Below are 24,195 nucleotides of genomic sequence, written 5' to 3'. Positions count from 1 at the left end.
ATTATTAACATATTATACTATATGGAGGTTTTAAAATTTAAAAAACATTCAACCACCGTTCTTTAATAACATTAAGTGTAACTTTCACATTTTTTTTTTAATTTGCATCTAAATATTACTATAACTTAATTGGGATGAAACTTCAATTTATATTTTATGATAAATAAATGTACTTAAATATTACTATAACTCCGAAAAAACCCTTTGTTAGGTTTTCATGGAAAAGCTCGATGTTTAAAAACATCGAATTGCGTGTCAGAAATTTTCTTTTAAAATAGAATATTATACTTAAAAAAATTAAATGATCCTCTAGCGCTTTTGAAATTAATTAAACATAATTAATTTGAGGTTTAATTTTAAATAATCTGATGATTTGCTGTAATCAAATTACAATTTGATTTTTAGAAATCTATTTGTTTAAATTAATTAAACACAATTATTTTAAAAGATTAATTATTTTAAAACACAGAGTCGCCAATTAAATTTTGAAAATTAATAAAAGTGGCATACGTAGTTTGGTAATACTCGGGAAATGCATTGGTCAGAGTTTCTTTTAATCTGTAGTTTGGTGATACTCGAGAAAGGGCTTTCACGCTTCATCCTTCTTACCTATTTTAAAAACGGTCTTAACATATAAATTTGGATTTTGAAAATCGATTATATAACATTTTATTTTTACTGATTATTCTTCTAGTCCTAAGCATACATAAGGTTTGTGAATTATATAAAATATTGTAACAACAATATTTAAATGATGGAACATATTGCTGATGACGTTGACTTAGGGAAGAAATACCTGACGAACAACAGTTTTTGAAGGCATTAGGGTTTTAAATATAAATCCCAAACGAGCCTTTATCAAAAAAAATTTAGAAATATCCCAAAAATATTTTGAAAACCTTTTCTATTTTTTTGAGACTTTTAGAAAATGGTTTAAGATTCCAAAATTATAAAAAATAGTTATGGATTTTGAAAATGAGAACCAAACAAGCCTTATGACCGATGTCAAAGGCCTTGGGTTCGTTTTCATCGGTCGGGGCCTAGGACCCTCGATCGAACCCATCGGTCCGAGCTAAGAAGACTTGGTCGAGGTGCTAAGGACTCTCGGTCCTTGGCTAAGATTGTTGGTCAGGTGTATAAACCATCGGTATTAGGTTAACCTTGGGCTAAGTTCATCGGTCATAGGTTTGAGAATTCTTGGTCGGGTTCGAGATTCCTCGGTCATATGTTTGATTTCTCGATCGGACCTCTTGGTCCTAGGTGAAAGTCATCGGTCCTAGGTCTGACATCTCGGTTGAATGTAAAAATCATCGGTCGTACCTCTCAGTCCTAACTGAAGAACATCGGACCTTTCGGTCCTAGTTAATAAGCGTCGGTCGGACCTATTGGTCATAGGTTAAGTTTCTCGGTCCAGGACCAAAGATCCTCGGTTGGACTTTCGGTCCTCAGTCAGACCTAGCGGTCCTCAAGAACATCAAAATTGTAGGTTTTACAATTTTGATGGAGGCTTGGATTCTTCGATCCAAGGTCCTGAGTAACTTCACAAAGCTCCCAAAATATTTAGAACATTCTCAATGTATCAATCGACCTGAGTGATAATCAATTGATTCAAAATAGCTTATAGCAAAAAATCAGATTTTTGGTTTTAAAGTTGTTTTGAGGTGAAATGAGCTAGCTAATAGCTCTCTTATACCTCATATACTTGATTGGTACCAAAACAAGAACACTAGATGTTCGTTTAGACCAAATCAAGAACTCAAAATTTTCAATTATTTTGAAAATTTTGATATTGATCAAACATGATCGAGATGGATTAAACATAATCCAAATAGTTTCCCAACATCATTACAATCATGTTGGAAAGCTTTCTGACGGTGATTCTCAAGGATTAGCCCAAGAACAACAAACCCATTTTTTTGATTTTTTAAATTTAAAATTAGGTTTTTCTGATTGATCGGTTCTAGTTTTCACATAAAGCTCATAAATGATCATAAGATCGATTTCCAATCACCAAACTCAAGAACCATACATCATACAATCTTATGGACTGAAATATAAAAATTTCAATTTCAAACTGGAAATATGAATTAAAAGATGATTGAAAGTTTACCAATGATTGAAGAACACTTCTTAGACCTTATGGAAGCTTTTGGGATGCTAGAATCCAAGCTTTAGAGCCTCATACACAATTTTCGAAAAATTAGAAGCTTTGAGCTTTAATGGCAGATTTTCGAAATTCATTGATTCAAGGCTTGAGATGTTATCTCTTGCCTTTAGAAATGTTGAGGGAGGATATTTATAGTCTCCATGATTGATTGAAATTGATTTTTCTTTCACCCTTTTGGATTTAATTTTGATCTTTTTAAGTACACAAAATATTAAAATAAATATGAAAAATATTTTGCCAATTTATTTTATTTTATTTTTGTATATTTTAGGTTTATATAAATAATTTTTCAAGGTGAAATGAGGTAAATTATTTATTTTAATCCCTTAATTATTTTTATCCCAAATAATTTTAATTTTTTTTGGCATTTTTCTTAATTAATTAGGGTTTAATTATCACAATAATTAATTTAATTAATTGTTTTAATTGGAGTCCTTGGAGTTAATTATTTTGATTTTATTTATTCAAAAACAAATCAAAATAATTATTTTAATTTTATAAATTGGCGTGTAAATTTTTCGTGCTTACAAAGTGCCCCTTCCCTCTCTAATCGAGTTTGAATACAATAAATTTGTTTTGAAAATGCTAATTCGAGTATGACATCTAACACTAAGTTATCTTATCCAATTTATAATGAGGGTTCTTGGAAAGATAAAACATATAATGTCTGATATTGGAGTGACCTAGTGATGTTGTGTATAGTAATTCGTCGAGGTACTTCTAAACGTTACTTTAGGGATCTTTCTTTGATGATTATCCTAACAAGGATAATTCTTGGGAATCCTGTTTTAAAGATCTTAACAAAGTACCCGTAAATCAATGGGATAAAGATAATCATAGGTAATGAAACATCAATTCCTTATCTAGCATTAATATCAATAGATTATTCAAGATAGTCATGTACAAATAGCTAATGGTTAATGTCATGAGATATGTAAGGAAACATGAAAGTTTTTGCAACTCTCATATGAATTACTAACAAGTAACACTCAAGGTGTTCATATGTGTATGATTGCTAGACTATCAACATATGAGTCTTGGTGAAAGCTAACAAGCTTGTTTATGGGACTTACTAACAAGTAAGGTATTGAGCGATCATATACAAATGATTAGGATACTATCAACATATAGGTTTATCACGGGAGCTGACGAACTTGCTGTGAAGATCACTCACATGTGAAGTTGAAGATGGTCATGTATAAATGATCGTTGTACTATCAATAGATAGGTTCTTATGCATTAGAAGGAGAATACATATTGAAAAATAGGATTTTGATTGGAGTATCTATCAAGAGATAGAGTTTGCTTGAGTACCTATCGAGAGATAAGGTTTAGCTTACCTATCAAGTAGTAGGGTTTTGTTTGAGGACCTATCGAGGGATAGGGTTTTGTTTTGAAAATATTTGGCCGTAGTGATGTTGCGAGAAGGGATACATATTAAGAGATAAGGTTTTAATGGAATCGTATATAAACGATGTTTCGACCAATCGACAAATATGGTTTTGGGATAGAATCATGTACGAATGATTAGTGCATCTATCAATAGATAGGGTTTCTAATTGAACTATATACAAACAATGTCTCGACCTATCGACATATAGAGTTTTTAGACGGAATCGTTTACGAACGATTAGCACACATATCAACAGATAAAGATCATAATAGAATCATATACAAATGATGTTTTAACTTATTGACAAATAGGTTTTTCAGACGGAATCGTGGGCGAACGATTAGCTTACCAATCAATAGATAGAGTTTCTAATGGAATCATATACAAACGATGTCTCGACTTATCGACAGATAGGGTTTTCAGACGGAATAGTGTACGAACGATTAGTGCACCTATCAACAGATAGGGTTTCTAATGGAATTATATATAAACAATGTCTAGACCTATCGACATATAAGGTTTTCAGACGGAATCATGTACGAACGATTAGCACACATATCAACAGATAAGGTTTCTAACATAATTCTTTATAAATAATGTCTTCACTTATCGACAGATAGGGCTTTCAGAATGGAATCGTGTACGAATGATTAACGCACCTTATCAACAAATAGGGTTTCTAACGGAATTGTATACAAACAATGTCTCGACCTATCGAAATTTAGGCACTAGTAAAAAATTGATTTTTAAGGAGAGAAAAACCCTCGGAGAAACAGGATATGCTTTCGGTGATAGTGTTCACCGATGGCGATAAATGCTCTCGTAGTGTCTCGGTGATATGGTTGTCGGTGAAAGAAAAAAGAGTATCTGCGAGAGTATTTGTAGCTCTCGGAGATAAATAATTACCGAGAACTTTAACTCTGCTCTCGAAGAAAGTGTTAAATAATCATTGAGAGCGAAAGCGTTAAATATTTAACAAGAGTATTGGCTTTGCTTTCGGTGATAGATTTTTATGACAGAAAGACCAAAATAGGATTAATATATATATATATATATATATATATATATATATATATATATATATATATATATATATATATATATATATATATATATATATATATATATATATATATATATATATATATATATATATATATATATATATATATATATATGACAGACTAAAATATAATTAAAATTATTATATATACATGACAAATGATTAAAATATGTGTATATACATGACAGACTACTGATATAACTCACCTGCCTCATTAACAATATGATATCTACTTACACTGACAATTGATTAAAAAAAGATTGACACTGACAATTGATTAAAAAAAGGCTCAATTGGGTTTTTAACCTCCTTATCCTCACCAAGGTGTTGTTCGAATTCGGGTTATTTTAAAAACTCAAAGTAATTATTACCAACAGAGTCGTACGTACTATTTAATATTAAAATAATAATTTCTCATTTTTCCTTATTTACCCCTCTTCTAAAATGCAGTTTTTCTTTTTCCTTTTCCCAGATTTTCATTCTTCCTTCATATCATTTATTATCTTTCTAGAGTCTTCTCTCTCAATATCATTCATATTACAGATTCATCATTCATATCATTTATTATCAATTTCTAGAGTCTTCTCTCTGAATCGTCTCTCTCTCAATATCATTCATTACAGATTCATCTGAATCTAAAGTTTTCTCTGTTGTTCGTTTATATATTACAGATTCATCCTGAATCTACCTTTCATATTACAGATTCATCCTTCATATCATTTAGGCCTTAGTAAAGAATATAATAAAAGCAAGATGTATTTATTAAATTAATATAATAAAAAATAAATGAAATGAAAAGAATAATTTTTTTATTATAATTTAATATTAAAATATGTAGTATTTAAAATGTAATTTTAAAATGAAAAGGGTATTTTAGTATTTTGGAAATTGTTTTAAGTGATGTGATGGATAAGAGTGGATTGATTTGAAAAGTGGTTTGGTGGAGATTAAAAAAAAAACTTAAAAGAACAAGGCCCAAGTCCTGAAAATCACAATAATTAGTATAATGGTCGACTACCAGTAAAATAAATTTTAAAAAAGGAAATGATTTGAAGTTAATTGCTCCTAAGACTATCCACAGCAGGGTGTCAAATAAGGTATCAAATGGGTGTTAAAATAATATCAAATGGTGCAGCAGAGTATCAAAATTAAGTGTTAAAATATGGGTATCAAATTTTGATACGGGACCAAATTTGATGTGGCCCAATCACAGCGTGCCAGTGGCAGCACGGGTGGTTACTTTTTTGTTTTTGTTTTCTTTTTTAAATATACTTTTGCATAATAATTGATCAAAAAAATATATATATATATATCATTATTTTTTATTTTTCGAGATCTATAAATAGAGACTTGGTTTGTGTCATTTGACACCAAAACATTTCTGAAATTTTCCACCATATTATCATCCTTCTTTGTATCACCTTTCTTCATATCATCATATGGATATTCCCCCAGACCCTTTCAATCTCGAAGAGATTCAACAACAATGGGAGTTGGAAGAATCTTTACTCAAAAGGCAAAAATAACTTCTCGAAGAGCTTCAAAGGCGAAACAATCGATCACGTAAAAGAAATTCTATAAACAGGGACCATGGAGCTTCCCATCAGAGGCTCATGACCGACTATTTCGATGAGCCATGCACTTATACTGAAATGCAATTTAGACGTAGATTTCGTATGAGAAGGCATATGTTTCTCCGAATTGTAGAAGCTGTAACAAATTACAATAATTACTTCACCCAAAGGCGGAATAATGCAGGAAAGCTTGGATTGACACCGATCCAGAAGTGTACAGTTTCCATGCGCATGCTTGCATATGGAGTAGTCGGGGATGCCTGTGATGAATATGTGAAAATTGGAGAAACCACTACACTTGAGTGCACTCGTATTTTTTGCGAAACAATAATTGCCTTGTTTTAAGATGAATACTTAAGACGACCAAATGGGGAAGACTTGCAGAGGTTACTCCAAGTTGGACAAGAGCGCGGTTTTCCTGGAATGATTGAAAGTATTGATTGCATGCACTGAGAGTGGAAGAATTGTCCTAAGGCTTGGCAAGGGCAGTTTACTAATGGACACAAGGGCACAACAACAATTATCCTCGAGGCAGTGGCATCTTATGATTTGTGGATATGGAATGCTTTTTTTGGCATGCCCGGAACATTGAACGATATTAATGTATTAGATAGGTCACCAATTTTTGACGACATTGAGTCTGGTGAAGCTCATGTTGTGAACTTCACTGTGAATGGTCGACAATACAATCTTGCCTACTATCTTGCTGATGGAATCTATTCTAAATGGCCCATCTTTGTCCAATCAATTCAAATTCCCTAAGGAGACAAAGCGTTGTTGTTTGCAAAACAACAAGAAGCATGCAGGAAGGATGTAGAACGGGCATTCGGGGTACTCCAAGCACGGTTTGCTATTATTCGCCAACCAGCTAGGATGTGGAATATTGATGGCCTAGGTAAAATAATGAGGGCATGCATAATTTTACATAATATGATTTTGGAGGATGAACGAGATTCGTATTCACGAAATTGGGAAAATATCGACTTCGAACGTTCGAATAATTCTGGGTCTAGTTCCTCAGTTAATGTCCAAAGAGAAGTGCTACCTCAATTTCAAGTGCATGTTCAAGGCCGATCTGAATCAAATATTCATACTAGGGCCGATCTACGTGACAAAGCACAACATATTCAATTGAAGAAAGATCTTGTCATGCACATTTGGAATAAATTTGGAACAACTCTCGATTAGAGTTTTAAAAACACTACTTAACAAATTACCAATGTTTAGAGTGTTTGTTTTCTTCTTCGTTTTAAATAATATTTGTATGTTTGATTTACCAAGTGATGAATAATATTGTTTGTGGTTAAAAAAATGAAATTATGTGTAAATGATGTGGAAGTGAGATAAAGTGAAAAAGTAATTTTGATACCTTGAATAACACTCTGCTGTAGGATATGATAAAAAGTGGGTGTTAAAATAGGTGTTAAGCTGACGTGGCAGAGTATTAAATAAAAAAAATTGATACCCTGCTGTGGATAGTCTAATCAAGTAGATAGTTTAATTGGGTATCCAAGTCCACCAAACAAACAAACAAAACATGTAAAATTCTTTACTGTTTGATCATAAGCTTCTATTTCGATCCCAACAAATCTTTGAAAAAAAACTATTCTTTAGTCAAATCTTGAGGCTATGAATGTTTGTATTGTAATCTGACAATCGAAAGAAGAATTTACCTACTGAAGTTTCTTTATCCCCGGGAATGAAGGCAGGATCGCCATAAGAGCATCACCGTACCCAACAGGATCTGTTCGACACAAAACAAAATATTAAGGACACCAATTATGTGTTGTATAGTAAATAAAAGAATAAACTTACCCCATCCTTGCGCAATATATTGATAATCTCTCTAGATACTTCAGACTGTCAAAAACGGAGTGCTTATGGAATTGTTAAAGTAACTGAAATAAAATATGCAAAAATTTTCGATAATAATGTTGTACCTCAATAGGGATCTCCCCACCAAACTGCTCAATGTAACATAGGACTTGATCCTCCTTCACACTTTGCTTCTGTAATTCAGTAATACAAGATATTAACAAGTGAAAAACTTCGTATTTGATCATCAACACAAACGTTTGTTAACTTTCATAATCAAGTAGAGAAGATTGTGTAATGCTTTTGAATATGAGAACAAGAAATGAAAAACGTAATGGATCATACGGGGCCATCTCCCAATCTTATTAACTGATACAATATACCTCTTACAAAAATAGTCCTTAAACTATTGATATAATAACACAAATAAAAATAATTTTATAATTAAAACTATTTTACCCTAATCAATAAGTTATCTAATATAACTTATTACAATTCTTACATGGGCATTCCCATGTGTACAGACTCAATCAAAACATAGACATTCCTATGTGAACATAATTTGTATTATTTTAATACACTTCCCTCAAGATGAACATCTCTAAGGTTCATCTTGGACAATAAAACTTGAAAACGATTAGAATCTAAGGCTTTGGTGAAAAAATCAGCAGCTTGGTCTTGTGTGTAGACATGCTTAGGAATAAGGAAACCATCTTTGAATTTATCTCGAACAATATGACAATCAATCTCCAAATACTTTGTTCTTTCATGGAAGATTGGATTTTCAGTGATGTGTATAGCAGACATATTATCACACCACAAGTTAATCGGCAAAGGGATAGTTTGTTGGAAATCATTTAGAATATATAAAATCCATAGCAGTTCACATACCGTGGAACCAAGACTTCTATATTCCGCTTCAGCACTTGATCTCAAAACAGTCGCTTGCTTTTTGGTTTTCCAGGAAATGAGTGAATCCCCTAGTTTGATGCAGAATCCTGTAAGAGACCTTCTGTTTACAGCACAATTTCCCCAATTTGCATCAGAAAAAGCCTCCAAACACAAGTTATTATTGAAAGAATAAAACAGTCCTAACAATGGTGAACCTTTTAAGTATCGAACCACTCTAAGAGTTGTCTGTCAATGAACAATATTTGGCTCATTCATGAATTGACTGAGTTACTGTACACTATATGCCAAATCAGGTCTAATAAAATTCAGATATATAAGACGTCCAACTAACCGTCTATATTTCTTAGGATCTTTCAACAATTCATACCCTTTTTCTTGAAGTTTAAGACCTTTAATCATAGGAGTCTTTTCTGGTTTAGAACACAACAATCATGTTTCTTTTAAAATATCAAGAACATATTTCCTTTGATTCACAAATAATCCTCTATCAGTTTTAACAATCTCAAGGCCAAGAACGAATTTGGCTTCTTTAAGATCTTTAATTGAAAATTTATTATCAATGAAAGTCTTAACATTCTCAATATCATTTAAATCATTTCCACAAATTAATATATCATCTACATACATCAATAAGACAATAATTCCTTTAACATTATGCATGATAAAAAGACAATGATCATTTTGAGATTGTTTGAAACCAAATTCAATTAATCGATTTGTAAATTCCAAATTTCATTGTCTTGAAGCTTGTTTCAAGCCATAAAGACTCTTAACAAGCTTACAAACTTTTCCTTTTTCTAATGATTTATAACCATCTGGAGAATTCATATAAATATCTTCATTAATGTTTCCATTAAGAAAAGCATTATTGACATTTACTTGATATAGATACCAATTATTTTCTGCTGCTAAAACAAGTATAAGTTTAACTGTTACTGTTTTAGCAACTGGTGCAAACACATCATGATAATCAATCCCCTCTTTTTGATTAAAACTCTTAGCAACAAGTCTAGCCTTTAGTTTGTTAAATGAACCATCTTGATTGAGTTTAGTTTTATAAACCCATTTTGACCCAATTGGTTTTTTTCCTTTTGGAAGATCAACAATCACCCAAGTTCCATTTTTATCAAGTTCTTTCAATTCATCATTCATTGCAGATTGTCAAGCATGTAGTTTGCTAGCTTCTACATAAGATTTAGGCTCATCAATACATGTTATGTTAAAAAAAAATCTTTTGTATCTGTTTGTATAAATGATTAATAAATGGGAAAGTATTAGGAGGGCAATTAGACTTAGAAATATGCATGATGTAATCTTTACTCCATGCTGGTTTTGTTCTAACTCTCTTACTTTTCCTAACTAGATTAAGTTCATCATTTTCTAAATTGTCAATAGGACTTTCTGTGTTGAAATCACCTCCTAAATTTGAACATTCTGTTTCAGAAAAATCATTCTCAATCTCATGCATCATGAGATATTGAAGTTTCATCTTTTTCTGTCACTGTTTTGTTTTCAAAATTTTGACAATCTTGTTTCTTTTTGTTTATTCTTGACTCAATTATACTTTCAGTTTCATCCTCATAAAACTGTGTATTATCATAAAAAGGCATATAATTCAAATTTTCAGGTTGATTTGTATCTTTTGAAAAAGGAAAATATTTTTCATAAAAAATAACATCTCTTGAAACAAAAATTTCATCTTTTTCTAGATCACAAACCCTATACCCTTTCTGATCATTCAGATAGCCTAAGAAAATGCATTTTATACCTCTAACATCAAACTTAAACTTGTTTGGTTGATTATTTGAACAATAACATAGACATCCAAAAGTTCTAGCATTATCAAGATTTGGTTTTTCACTTTTAAGAATTTCTAAAGGAGATTTCCATTTAAGAACTATTGTAGGCAACCTGTTAATCAGGTGAGTTGCCATAAGAATTGCAAAAGGCCAAAACTTTAATGGAAGACATGCCTGAAACATAAGAGACCTAGAAATTTCAAGAAGATGCCTATGTTTTTTCTCTACTACCCCATTTTGTTGGGGGTGTAGACACATGTCTTTTGATGAAGAATACCTAAAGATTTAAACAAGTTCATGCATCCAACATTAACAAATTCAGAACCATTGTCTGTTCTAAAAGTTTTAACACTATTATTATAATGATTTTTGACCAGTCCACAGAAATCTTGAAGTGTTGAACATACAAGATTTTTACTTTTTAAAAGAAATGTCCAAGTACATATACTAAAATCATCAACCAAAGTCAACATATATGGACAATTAATATATGAATCTTCTTTGTATGGACCCCATACATCAGCATGAACTAATTCAAAAATAGATTTACTTTTTGTAGTACTGTTATCAAAAGATAAACGATGCATCTTAGATTTATTGCAAACATCGCACGGTTTAGAATCAACAACAATTTCAGGAAAAATATGTTTTATTACTTCATCAGATGGATGTCCCAATCTTACATGAATTATTCCAGAATCAACAACAGAATTATAAGTAAAACTATCAATATAATTGTTTCTATCAAAGATATTGTCAGTTTCTAAAAAGTACAAATTATTATGTAAAATTCCCTTTGCTAAGATTTTATCACATTCAAGGTCCTGCAACAAACAACATTTGTTATTGAAGACACATTTTATTCCTTTAGAGTTCAAAATTTGTGAAATAGAGATCAAATTATAGTTGAAGTTAGGAACATAAAAAACATCAAAAAGTGTGATTTCTTTTGTTAATTCAACAACTCCATTATAATTTACCAAAATATTTGTACCATTTGGTAAATATAAAGAAATTGGTTTAACCATTTCAGTTAATTTGGAAATAACAGTTTTATCACAACAAACATGATTGCTGGCTCATGTATCAATAATCCAAAAATGGTTTTTGATTATGTTTTGGTTTGAGTTTAAAATTGTGTGATTTTCACAATCAAACTTTGTATTAGAATAGGTTAAAGATAAACCTGCACTATACTTGTTGGAAGAAGTTCCAGCTTTTGAAGATCCAATATCACTAGTTTTCTGAAATCGCTTCATCAAATTAGCCAATGTTTCTATGGTTTCTGAAATCAACGTTCCTTGATCTCCTTGTTCTTGAATTTCTTTTTTTCTTCAAGATCAAAGGGTGCTGCTTCCATGTTACTGAACTTCTTTCCTTTTTGATCTCCTTTGTTTCCTTTCCACCAATCAGGAAATCCAACAATCCAAAAACAGCCATCTTTTAAGTGTCCCTTCATTCCACAGTGAGTACATTGTAGTGAGTTCTTGAATGCATTTCCTTTACGCTGTCTTGAATCATTAGATGTATTATTTCTTGCAAAAGACATTTCCGAATGTTCATTTGATTCATGATTAACATCACTAATCACTCTCTGTCTTTGAACGGATAATAATGCTGAATAAGCTCGATTAATAGCAGGTGCAAGATCAGAAACAAGAATCTGATTTCGAATGTTTTCATAGGAATTATTTAATCCTGTAAGAAACTGAGAGAGTCTTCTTTTTGTGTCCTCCTCCTCAATTTGATTAGAAACTTGGCAACATTTGTTAACCCTGATCTTACAGTCGCATCTTGGAAGTGGATTAACACAATGATGCTCATCCCACCATCTATTCATAGTAACTTCCGGCCTTTTAAATGATATTTAATCTAAGGAACTATTTTTGTTTCTAAATCGGTTTCATTAATAGCTTCTAAATTGATTATGTAGTATCCTCCAAGATCTGAAGTGAATTGGTTAGAGTTGTTGGACAGTCACGATATTCCCCTTATCTTAAAGATCCCCTTGTAGAATGGGGCTTACTTGCAGGAAATCGTTCACAAAAGTCTGGAAATTGAGATATGAAGAACGTCCAATCTTCCCATGTCGAATCTTCTATAGTGGTATGTGTCTAGTGAACTAGGGCTTGAGCAACACTATGGCCTCTGCGTCTAATCATCCTCCTTTCTAATATATTTTATGGTTGTAGTTTAATTTCTCTATCTTCTCCAACTAACGACAATGTTGTTTGTATAGCTTCAAGTGGTCCAATCTTAGCTCGAAGAAGAGAGACATGGAACACCGGATGAATCCTGTAATTTTCATGTAATTTTAACTTGTAAGCTACTTGCCCTAGTTTTTCTAAAACAAGAAAAGGTCAAAAAACTTAGCAGGTAGTTTGATGTTTCTTCGTGTAGCTACTGTTGTTTGTCAGTATGGCCGGAGTTTTAGGAAAACCCAATCTCCCACTACAAATTGTCGATATTGTCGATTCCGATCAGCATACTGCTTCATTCGGTTTTGGGCAATGGTTAGAGTGTCCTTCATTATCTAACATATTCGAGATCTTTCGAGCATGAAGTCTTCTACCGCTCCTGAAGTTTTGGTCATTGTTCCCAATGGTAGTGGAAGTGGAGCTAATCTGTACAAAGCGTGGTATGGTGTTAGTTTTAATGACGTGTGGAAAGTGGTATTATACCACCACTCTGCTAAAGCCATCCATTTTCTCCACTATTTTGGTTTGTATCCGCTCATACACCTCAAGTAAGATTCTAAACATTGATTTACACGTTCAATTTGTCCATCAGTTTCTAGATGATATGTTGTACTTAATAGAGATTTGATGCCAATAACCTTTAACAAATCCTTCCAAAAAAGACTGATAAATATAGGATCTTTATCTGTCACAATAGTTTGTGGTAGCCCATGCAACCTATAAATGTTTTCAACAAATAAATTCGCAATTTGTGTTGCAGTATAAGGAAGTTTTAGTTTGATAAAATGAGCATATTTTGTAAATTGATCTACCACAACTAACAATGTTTTAAAACCGTCTGATATTGGAAGTCCTTCAATAAAGTCCATGGATATGTGTAACCACAGTGTGTCTGGAATTGGTAATGGTTGTAATAGTCCTACTTTCTTAGAACTTTCCTTTTTGAAACGTTGACAAATATCACAATTTTTAATTAGCTCTTGCACTCCTCGTTTAAGTCCTGACCAAAAAAAGTTTCCTTTTACCCTTTGATATGTAGCCTGTATGCCTGAGTGACCTCCTAAACTTGTGTTATGCAGAACATTTAGAATTTCTTCTCTTAGAGTTCATTTGTTGCCCACACATATTCTGTTTTTATACTTGATGATATTGCCCTCATTTTTGTATAATGGACATTGATCAGGTTGTGAAGCCAACAAAAATATGATTCTTTGTATTTCTTGGTCCTCCTTGTAGGATTCCTCCACCTCTTTCTGCCAGGTTAACGTAATAGTGGATAACATAGATAATGAAGTCGATTCTCATCTCGATAGGGCATCTGCAGCCAGGTTGGTTTTTCCCTTTTTATACATTATTGTGTAATTAAACCCAAGTAGTTTAGATAGCCATCTTTGCTGTAAAACTGTAGTAATTTTTTGTTCCATTAGAAATTTCAAACTTTGATGATTCGTTCTAATAATAAAGTGTCGCCCATATAAGTAATGTCTCAACTTTGTAACTACCATCAATACTGCTAGTAGTTCCTTTTCATAAGTAGAAAACTAAAAATGAGCCTTAGATAGGGCTTTTCTTAAATATGCAATAGGTCGTCCCTTCTGCATTAGAACTGCCCTAACTCCATAGTAACATGCATTTTTTTCAACTTCTTAATCAATGTTGAAATCGGGTAGTGCTAATACAGGAATAGTAACGAGGGAATTTTTTTAATCTGTAAATGCCTTTTCTGCATCCTCTAACCATTTAAACATCCATTTCTTCAAAAGTCTGTGTAGAGGTTTTTTAATAACACCAAAGTTACATACAAACCGCCTATAGTATCCAGCTAGCCCTAGGAATCCTCTTAGAGCCTTTATATTTTTTAGAACTGGCCACTCTTGTATGCAACTGATCTTTTGTGGATCGACCTCAACACCTTGACCACTAACAAAATGTCCTATATATTCCAACATCTTTAATCCAAAAGAACATTTGGACAGTTTAACGAATAAACTATTGGCCTGCAAAGTTTTCAACACTTCTTCAATATGGGATAAATGTAATTCTAAAGTAGTACTGTAAATGAGAATATCATAAAAAAAAACTAATACTCCCTTTCTTAGCTATTTTCGGAAAATTTTGTTCATGAGTGCTTGAAAATTTGCAGGTGCATTAGATAATCCAAAAGATATAACTCGGAATTCATACAACCCTGAATGCGTCCTGAAAGTAGTTTTATGTACATCTTCCTCACGAACTCGTATTTGATGGTAACCTGCTCGTAAATCCAGCTTTGTGAAGATTGTTGCTCCATGTAGTTCATCCAACAGCTCATCTATTGCAGGTATTGGATACTTGTCTTTAATTGTTATTTCATTCAATTGTCTATAATCCACACAAAACCTCCAAGTTCAATCTTTCTTTTTGACCAGGATCACCGGAGACAAACGAACTCGTGTTGCTTCTTATAAAACCTCATGTCTTCATTTCAACTACTAATGATTCAATTTCACCTTTCTAAACAAAAGGATATCGGGTTGGTCTTTGATTAGGTGAATCCGAACCAGATTTGAGATTGATGGCGTGGTCTATTATTCGTACAGGTGGAAGATTTTTTGGAATTTCAAAAACCGTCTTATATTTGTTGATCAACCTTTGGATATTTATATCAGGTATTTCATTTGCCTGGATTATTTTAGGTTGGTCCAATTTCTCTGTATCTTTAACTTTCATATGATATATCTAACCTATAAAGCATCCTAATCCTTTCTTAATACTCTTGCTCATTATTTCTCCACTCATCAGTTTAAAAGTACTTTTTTCTTTAGTCTCGTATAAACGTATTTTTGATCCGTTGAGTCTTTCTTTTATACATCTTTCCGAATAATTCAGACTTATTGGTCCAAACTTTGTCATCTAGTTGACTCCTAAAATCATATCACAACCTCCGAGCTTGATTATCCTTACGTTAAATACGAACTCATATTCTTGCATTCGCCATTTAAGATGTGGGAGAATGTGTCGACTGTACAGAACTCCTCCCCATGCAATTGTTACCGTTAGTGGATTATCTTCTATAAGTTCACATCCCAATTGTTGAGTGGTCTCTTCATCAATAAAGGACAGAGTACTGCCACTATCGATAAGTATTATTACTTTTCTCTTCTTGATTTGTCCCACGATCTTTATAGTAGAATTACTTGCAGTACCATTTATGGTTTGAACAGACAGTTCTCCTCCATCCCCCATTGTATCATCATCTACTACTTCTTCCAACCTTAGTTTTACTTCCAACTCATCATCTAATTCAATCATGAATAATTGTCGATTTGCACATATATGACCTCTAGTATATTTTTCATCACATTTAAAATAAAGCGCTTTCTGTTTCTTTTCTTGTATCGATACCCAGTTTACATATCGAGCATGTTGTTCTGAACTTGAGGTTATTCCCTTATCCTTAGTGGTATTCGTCCATGCTGGTTTTGAATGATTTATCTTTATGGTCTCTCACGCAGTTCTACTCGGATGTCTAACATTCTTTGGTAATGGAGCTAAGAATTCATTTTTAGCATTTGCTAGTCGAATTGCTTTGTCTAATGTTTCATGTTCCAGCAGTTTCAATGCCTCTTTTAATTCATCGCGCAAACCACCCAAGAAACTTTGAATATAATATCCTTCACTTTGAGGAACATTCTTGGAAATGACCAATGATCGTAACTCTCTCCACTGGTCAATGTAATTAGTTAGTGTCCTGGTTTGTCTTAGTTGATGAAATTCAATGATAACATTTTGGTGGCCCACTTCTTAAAATGCTAGTAGAACTTCATTAGTAAATTAATCCCACGATTGAATATTGTGATCTACTAAATAATCTGTGATCCAAATATCAGCTTTTCCCGTAAAAAATATATAGCATAATTCACTTTTTCATAATCATCCATTATGAAATTTCCGAAGAATTGGTTTGCCCTTCGTACCCAACCCCTTGGATTTGTTCCATCAAACTTATCAAGATCGATTCTAAGATTTCTTAATGATAAATTCCCTATTGATTGTAACCCCATCCCTTTTATTGTATGTGGATTGTATGTTGTTTTAACATAATTATTGTCTGACGGGTTTCCATTCGGTCGTCGGAAAATGCCATCTCCTAGAGGTGTTTCTTTCCTTCTTGCGTTTGAAGAATTGGTCCCTTTTTCTCTTTCATCCGGTTGATTGGTAGATTTTGGTATTGATTCACAATTTGCTTTTAAATTCTCCAAAAAATATGACTATATTATTTCCAATCGTCTAGTTGGATCTTGTTGTTGTCTTGCATTTTTGTTAGTGTCTTGCGAATTCTTGTTGCATGAACTCAAACTGTTTCGCGTTCTCTTGTTGTAGTAAAGTAAATTGAGAAATAATCTTTGATTTTGTCGTTATTTGTTGTTCTTAAATTACTTGATGTATCTCTTCGACTTTGCTTTTGAAGGTTGCCTTTATATTGTTAATTCACTCGCCTAATTTTTGAAAATTTTCTTCTGCAGCTTGTGATCTCGTCATATTATCAGCGGAAGTGTTGTCGAGGATAGATGGCTCTGATACAAATTGTTGTGACCCATTCGATCACGATCTTGAACAGCTTTCTTTGGTAAGTGAATGTTATATCTTATATCCAGAACTGTGTAAGATGAGAATAAGTTGAAAAGAATAAGGCAGAAAGTAAAGAAGATCTTGATAAAGAATAAGAAGAAAGAATATGATATATTGAAAAAGATAAAAAGTTCAATATTCAAAGTCATAATGATTTACGACCATTCTATCCTTTATTTATACTAATTTGTATATTTATTATTATTACAGGGATATTATTATTAAAATCCCATTTAACTTCCTTAAAGGCCAATTTAATTTCTGGCCTTTTAAATGATATTTAATCTAAAGAACCGTTTCTGTTTCTAAATTGGTTTCATTAATAGCTTCTAAACTGGTTCCCATAGTATCCTCCAAGATCTGAAGTGAATTGGTTAGAGTTGTTGGACGGTCACGACAAAATTTCTTGTTAATTGATGCATTAGCATTTATCTAGAGGGAAATTGAAGTGACCTTGGTTTTAGTCTCGATGCGAACATCCAGAGAGTTGATCCTTGTGGAGAGAATTGAGGTGAGGCACTGACCGGCAAGAGGATTGAAGAAGTGAAAACTTGGCTCTACTAATCTCTTGAATCGTCCCCATTTCTCGACTACGCCGACACTCGCCTGATTGACTTCGGGTGAGAGAAGAAATGAATTCTTCAGGTAAATCGGATTGACTCCTCTTGTGGCCGTCAGCTTGGTTGGTTCGATCGTAGAGATGGAAATCGAGAGGAAGAGAATGGTGGATGCGGTTGGGGCTTAATATTATAATATTTTGACGAGAGCATCCTAGAAAGCCCTTGAAAAATAATAATAGCGAGAGCGAAATGAAAATGGAAATGCTCTTGGTAATATATTTTATTATCATCATAGGCGAGAGGGTGATTGAATGCTTTTGGTAATATTTTCCTTATCATCGTAGGCAGAATAATGTTTTCGGCGATATAAACATTTCCTAGAGCAAAGGACAGCTCTCGGTGATTGTTCTCGGTAAACGTGTATATTCTACTAGTGAGGGTTTTCAGGAGGAATCGTGTACGAATGATTAGCGAACCTATCAATAGATAGGGTTTCTAACAAAATTGTATACAAACAATGTCTCGACCTATGACAGATAGGGTTTTCAGACTAAATCGTGTATGAGCAATTAACAAACATATTGGCAGATAGGGTTTCTAGAGAAATTGTATACAAATAGTGTCTCAACCTATCGATAGATAAGGTTTTCAGACAAAATCGTGTATGAACTATTAGTGCACATAGAGATGGCAATGGATACCTATATACTCGATACCCGTGGGTACCCGATGGTCGGGTTCGGATATTTTAAATCGGGTATGTGATCGGGGTCGAGCATAGTGTCACGGGCTAAAATTCGACCCGTGCAGCACTAAACTAAATCGACACTGATTCTAGATTAGAAAGCCTTTCTAAACACAATGCAAGAAGAACTCAAACGCAAGAAAGGACTTAGAGAGAGAAAACACTTGAGAATAAGATTATATTGAAAGAATGCTTAATAATTACAATGGAATACCTTCAGGGTATTTATAGGACTTACACGTATTAAATTAGGAATTACGTCTAATTACAATTTAATTACACTAATTTAGGATATTCTTTCCATAGCAAGAATATCCCTACCTAATTTAGAATATCCCTTGTAATCTCTTCCTTTATTAGAATATATATTATAATCATTTCCTTGATTAGAATATATCTTCCAATCCCTTCCTTAATTAGATTATCTTCCAATCTCTTCCTTGATTAGAAGATTCGCTGGGCCCACGTAGGTAACTGGGCCTCTCCTTGGCTAGGAAGATTAGCGCACTATCAGGCCAAGACTTTAATGAGCCTTGACATCCCCCAAGATTGGGTCGTGACTCTAATGGGCCGTGACATACTCCCCCACCTTAGTCGTGGCCATCCTCGGTTCGACCTTGGCATGATACTCTTCAACCTCTTCCTTGAAACATTCCCCACACGGTCCCTCGTATCTGTGCACAAGTCCCTTGAGCACAAATTACATAGACTTGCATTCTGGAATATCATGGAAGTACACCTCGTGGCTCGATGTTTGCACCCCATAAAAATGGGACGTGACATACTCCCCCACCTAAGTCATGGCCGTCCTCGGCACGACCCTAAACCGGTGCATGATGATCTTCTTTCTGGCATCCCTTGAGCGCTCTTCCTCCCCCTTTGCACGTCACGACATCGGGTGCACTTATGGTCGCCAGCCTTAACCGATATAAGACATTTCTCACACGTCTCTCGATTAAACACAGTCCCTTGAATATGCGCACAAGCCCCTTGAGCACAGACCGCATAGACTTATATAATTGCGGGGGCAACTTCCCCCTTTCCATCGTCCCCTTTCGTAACTGCACACCCTCTCAGATCTGCCCATCTCTTTATATTCTCGGTGTCTCCCTCTGAATATGCCTAAGCACGACCTACTTCCTTTCCCACGGACTTGGTGCGAGTGAAGGCAGACTGACTTTGGCCCACGTTGCATGTGGCCAAACCTTGTGGATCTGATGGTTGTGTGTTGTCTTTGGCCTTGAGCCCCTCGAAGGCTTCGACACACGCTATCTGGACTTCCTTGGGTGCTTCTTCTTTTCCCTTGGACCCGTCCCCATCATCCATCTTGGCAAAAGTGGCAAATATCTCTTTACCACGTTTGCGGCCTCGAACGAATCGCATCGCCCAGAACCTGCTTATTCCCTCTGATTCTCTCCTTGTTGGAATCACGCTAGTCTTCCCGTGATCCAAAATGATTAAGGAATCGGAATAAGGCATTATGCAAGCGCGTACCTGATCGCACCATTCGAGTCCCAACACTACGTCGTAGTCTTCCATTGGGACCAAGGTAAATGAGACTGTCCCATTCCAGCCTCCGATCCTGGTGTGCACTCTCCTAGCCTCCCCATTTACCGGCTTGGCTACATCGAAGGACTTCACCGTCCCTCTTGTTGGGCTGATCCACAGACCCAACGCATTGGCTACTCCTTCTCGCATGAAGTTGTGCGTAGCCCCTATGTCTACTAGTGCCTTGATGCGTTTTTCCCCGATCCAAGCTTCCACAAACAAAGAGCCCCTCCTTGCTCCATTGTCCGGCTTCGCAACACTAGTCTTCACAGCATTGAGCAGTCTTAAGGATCCTATTTGAGTCTCTTCTTCCTCATCAGAGGACTCAGTTCCTTTAACTGCTGCAACCTTTTCCCCCTTAAACGGGCACATAAACTTTATGTGATTATGAGCACCACAAATATAACAGGTTATTGACTTACCCGAGTCATCGGCTTGCCTCCCTGAGTTTTTATGTGCATGCCCCTTCTTAGATGGGCGGTCTCCCCCACCTTTCTCCTGGTCTTGTGGGCGGTCTCCCCCACCTTCTTCCTCATCATACCTGATGAACTTTGGCCTGTCCACAAACACTTTGAGCTCTATCAGTCTTTCTGCAACCGCTATTGCCTCGGAAACGTCCCGCACCTTGGCCCTTTGCAGCTCCAACTGTGCCCAAGTCTTTAGGCCGTTAACAAACGCGAACAGTGCCTCCTGTTCCGTTAGACTGGGTAACTCGAGCATCAACTCCTGGAATTCCTTCACATACTCCTTGATGGTCCCTTTGTGCACAAGTTGACTCAACCTTTTCCTAGCTTCGTACTCGGCATTCTCTGGGAAGAATTGACGTTTGAACTCGGTCTTGAAGTCTTTCCATGTTTCCATCCTCAAGGTCCCTCGTTCAATATCTCCTTCTCGCCTCCTCCACCACAACAATGCCATCTCTTGTAGGAAGAAAGGTGTTGTCTCCAACTTGTCACGATCATCAAGTATGCTTGATGCTCGAAAGTACCTCTCCATGTTCCAAAGGAAGTCCTCCACTTCCCTTGCACTCCTCGATCCTTTGAATGGAGTTGGCTTAGGAACATCCATCCGTTGAGGTGTCGCACCTCTATGTTCCCCTCCATTCCTCGCAATCCGTCTTTCCATCGATTCTAGCCTCTCAAGGATCTCCCTCTTGAGAGTCTCAACCATTGCATGGACTTCTCCCCGGATTGGATCAAGCACCTTCTGGCATATGTCATTAACCTCCCCTCGAACCAATCCTAGCACTTCGTCACGAATGCTACGATTCGAACCGTTAATGATCCCCATTAACTCATTCTCCAACTTTTCAGCACCCTCGTCCAACATCGTCACCTTCTCGGCCACCGCGCTAAACACTTCGAGAGCTTCTTGGTGATCGCTCATGCCTTCTTCAAGCCGGGTCACCCGCGCTTCCATGGCAGCACCTCTCTCGACGGACTTATCCCTCTTGGATCCCTTGTCCTTATGTTGGCCGGTCGGAACCTTAGTGACGGTAGTTCGTGAATCCATTTCTTACAGCTTGAATGCGGAAATACAACCTTGCTCTGATACCACTTGTCACGGGCTAAAATTCGACCCGTGCGGCACTAAACTAAATCGACCCTGATTCTAGCTTAGAAAGCCTTTCTAAACACAATGCAAGAAGAACTCAAACGCAAGAAAGGACTTAGAGAGAGAAAACACTTGAGAATAAGATTATATTGAAAGAATGCTTAATAATTACAATGGAATACCTTCAGGGTATTTATAGGACTTACACGTATTAAATTAGGAATTACGTCTAATTACAATTTAATTACACTAATTTAGGATATTCTTTCCATAGCAAGAATATCCCTACCTAATTTAGAATATCCCTTGTAATCTCTTCCTTTATTAGAATATATATTATAATCCTTTCCTTGATTAGAATATATCTTCCAATCCCTTCCTTAATTATATTATCTTCCAATCTCTTCCTTGATTAGAAGATTCGTTGGGCCCACGTAGGTAACTGGGCCTCTCCTTGGCTAGGAAGATTAGCGCACTATCAGGCCAAGACTTTAATGAGCCTTGACATCCCCCAGGATTGGGTCGTGACTCTAATGGGCCGTGACATACTCCCCCACCTTAGTCGTGGCCATCCTCGGTTCGACCTTGGCATGATACTCTTCAACCTCTTCCTTGAAACATTCCCCACACGGTCCCTCGTATCTGTGCACAAGTCCCTTGAGCACAAATTACATAGACTTGCATTCTGGAATATCATGGAAGTACACCTCGTGGCTCGATGTTTGCACCCCATAAAAATGGGACGTGACAATAGGGAGGGAAAAAAGTACTCGATCGGGTTTGGGTCGGGGATGGGGAGTGTGCAAAACTCAAACCCGATATCCGATACCCGTTTAAATTAATAATAACAATAAAATGTTTTTTATTAAGAATTAATGTGACCTTTCAAATACTCATCATGACAAACATTATTTTTAATACATCATTTAGTTTGTTCTTATCCACACTTCACTCTAACTTTACTTTTTTATATTTCCAAAAAAAAGTATTACTCTCTTCATTACTCTTTAATTCTCATTTCAACTTTTCTTAAAATAATAAAATATTATTTCTCTCTCATTTCCTTCATCTTCATTCTTTAACATTTTTATTCAACTCTATAATAAAGTTATTATCATCTTCAACATCCACAACATAAAGATGTATGTAAGGTAAGTAATGTTTTCATTTGTTTTTTCAATATTTCAATTCACTAATAAAGTTATGTTTCTTATTTTTCAACTTATATAAATTTATAAAAGTTTAATCGGGTAAATGGGGTACCCATCGAGGATCGGGTACCCGATGAATCGGGGATGGGTACTCCACTACCCGGTGGGTAGGGTACCCATTGCCATCCCTAAGTGCACCTATCAACAAATAGGGTTTTTATTAGATCATGTATGTATGATCTTAGGTCTTTTTTGACAAACAAGATTGTTAACGGATCATCTTACAAATTATCTATATGTTTGTTAACAAACAAGACTCGGCGGGTAGGGTACCCATTGCCATCCTTAAGTGCACCTATCAACAGATAGGGTTTTTACTAGATCATGTATGTATGATCTTAGGTCTTTGTCGATAAACAAGATTGTTAACGGATCATCTTACAAATTATCTATATACTTGTTAACAAACAAGACTTGTAACATAATCGTGTACGAATGATTTCTCGTACTTGTCGACATATAGGGTTTGGATACCTAACTACAATTAGGGTTTAGGCGGGATCGTGTACAAACGATCTCACGTACCTATCGACAGATAGGGTTTAGGATACATAACTATAATTAGGGTTTTTATCGGAATTGTATATAAATGATCTATCGCACCTATCAATAGATATGGTTTGGATACCTAATTACAATTAGGGTTTTAAAAATATGATCGTGTACGGACGATCTCTCGTACCTATCAACAAATAAGTTTTTGGTACATAATAACAACTAGGGTTTAGAAACGGGATCGTGTACGAACGATCTCACGTACCTATCAACAGATAGATTTTAGGATACCTAACTTCAATTAGGGTTTTAGAAATGGGATCGTATACAAACGACCTCAAGTACCTATTGACATATAGGATTTAGATACCTAACTACAATTAAGGTTTTAACGGAATCGTATGCAAACAATCTATCGCACCTATCAATAGATAGGGTTTAGAATACCTAACTACAATTAGGGTTTGAGTAAAAACTATCTATCGCATATATCAATAAATAGGGTTTAAGATACCTAATAACAATTAGGGTTTGAAAACGGGATCGTGGA

The 24,195-nt window shown here is 35.0% G+C and overlaps 1 protein-coding gene and 1 pseudogene across 1 annotated transcript; one reads left to right on the top strand and one right to left on the bottom strand.

Annotated features, from left to right (window-relative positions):
• The first annotated feature begins 6,062 nt into the window (after window positions 1-6,062).
• Window positions 6,063-7,502, top strand: LOC124930168 (annotated as a pseudogene).
• Window positions 7,503-15,020: 7,518 nt separating this feature from the next.
• Window positions 15,021-16,212, bottom strand: LOC124930167. Its single transcript, XM_047470527.1, has 2 exons — window positions 15,929-16,212; window positions 15,021-15,282 (listed from the first exon to the last, which is right to left on the bottom strand). Exons 1-2 carry the CDS (start codon window positions 16,210-16,212, stop codon window positions 15,021-15,023), a joined length of 546 nt encoding a protein of 181 aa, XP_047326483.1.
• Between the last annotated feature and the right edge of the window lie 7,983 nt (window positions 16,213-24,195).

The sequence above is a fragment of the Impatiens glandulifera genome, chromosome 3 (assembly GCF_907164915.1).
Source record: "Impatiens glandulifera chromosome 3, dImpGla2.1, whole genome shotgun sequence".
NCBI classification, from domain to species: domain Eukaryota; kingdom Viridiplantae; phylum Streptophyta; class Magnoliopsida; order Ericales; family Balsaminaceae; genus Impatiens; species Impatiens glandulifera.
This window is presented reverse-complemented; position numbering and strand designations above follow the sequence as displayed.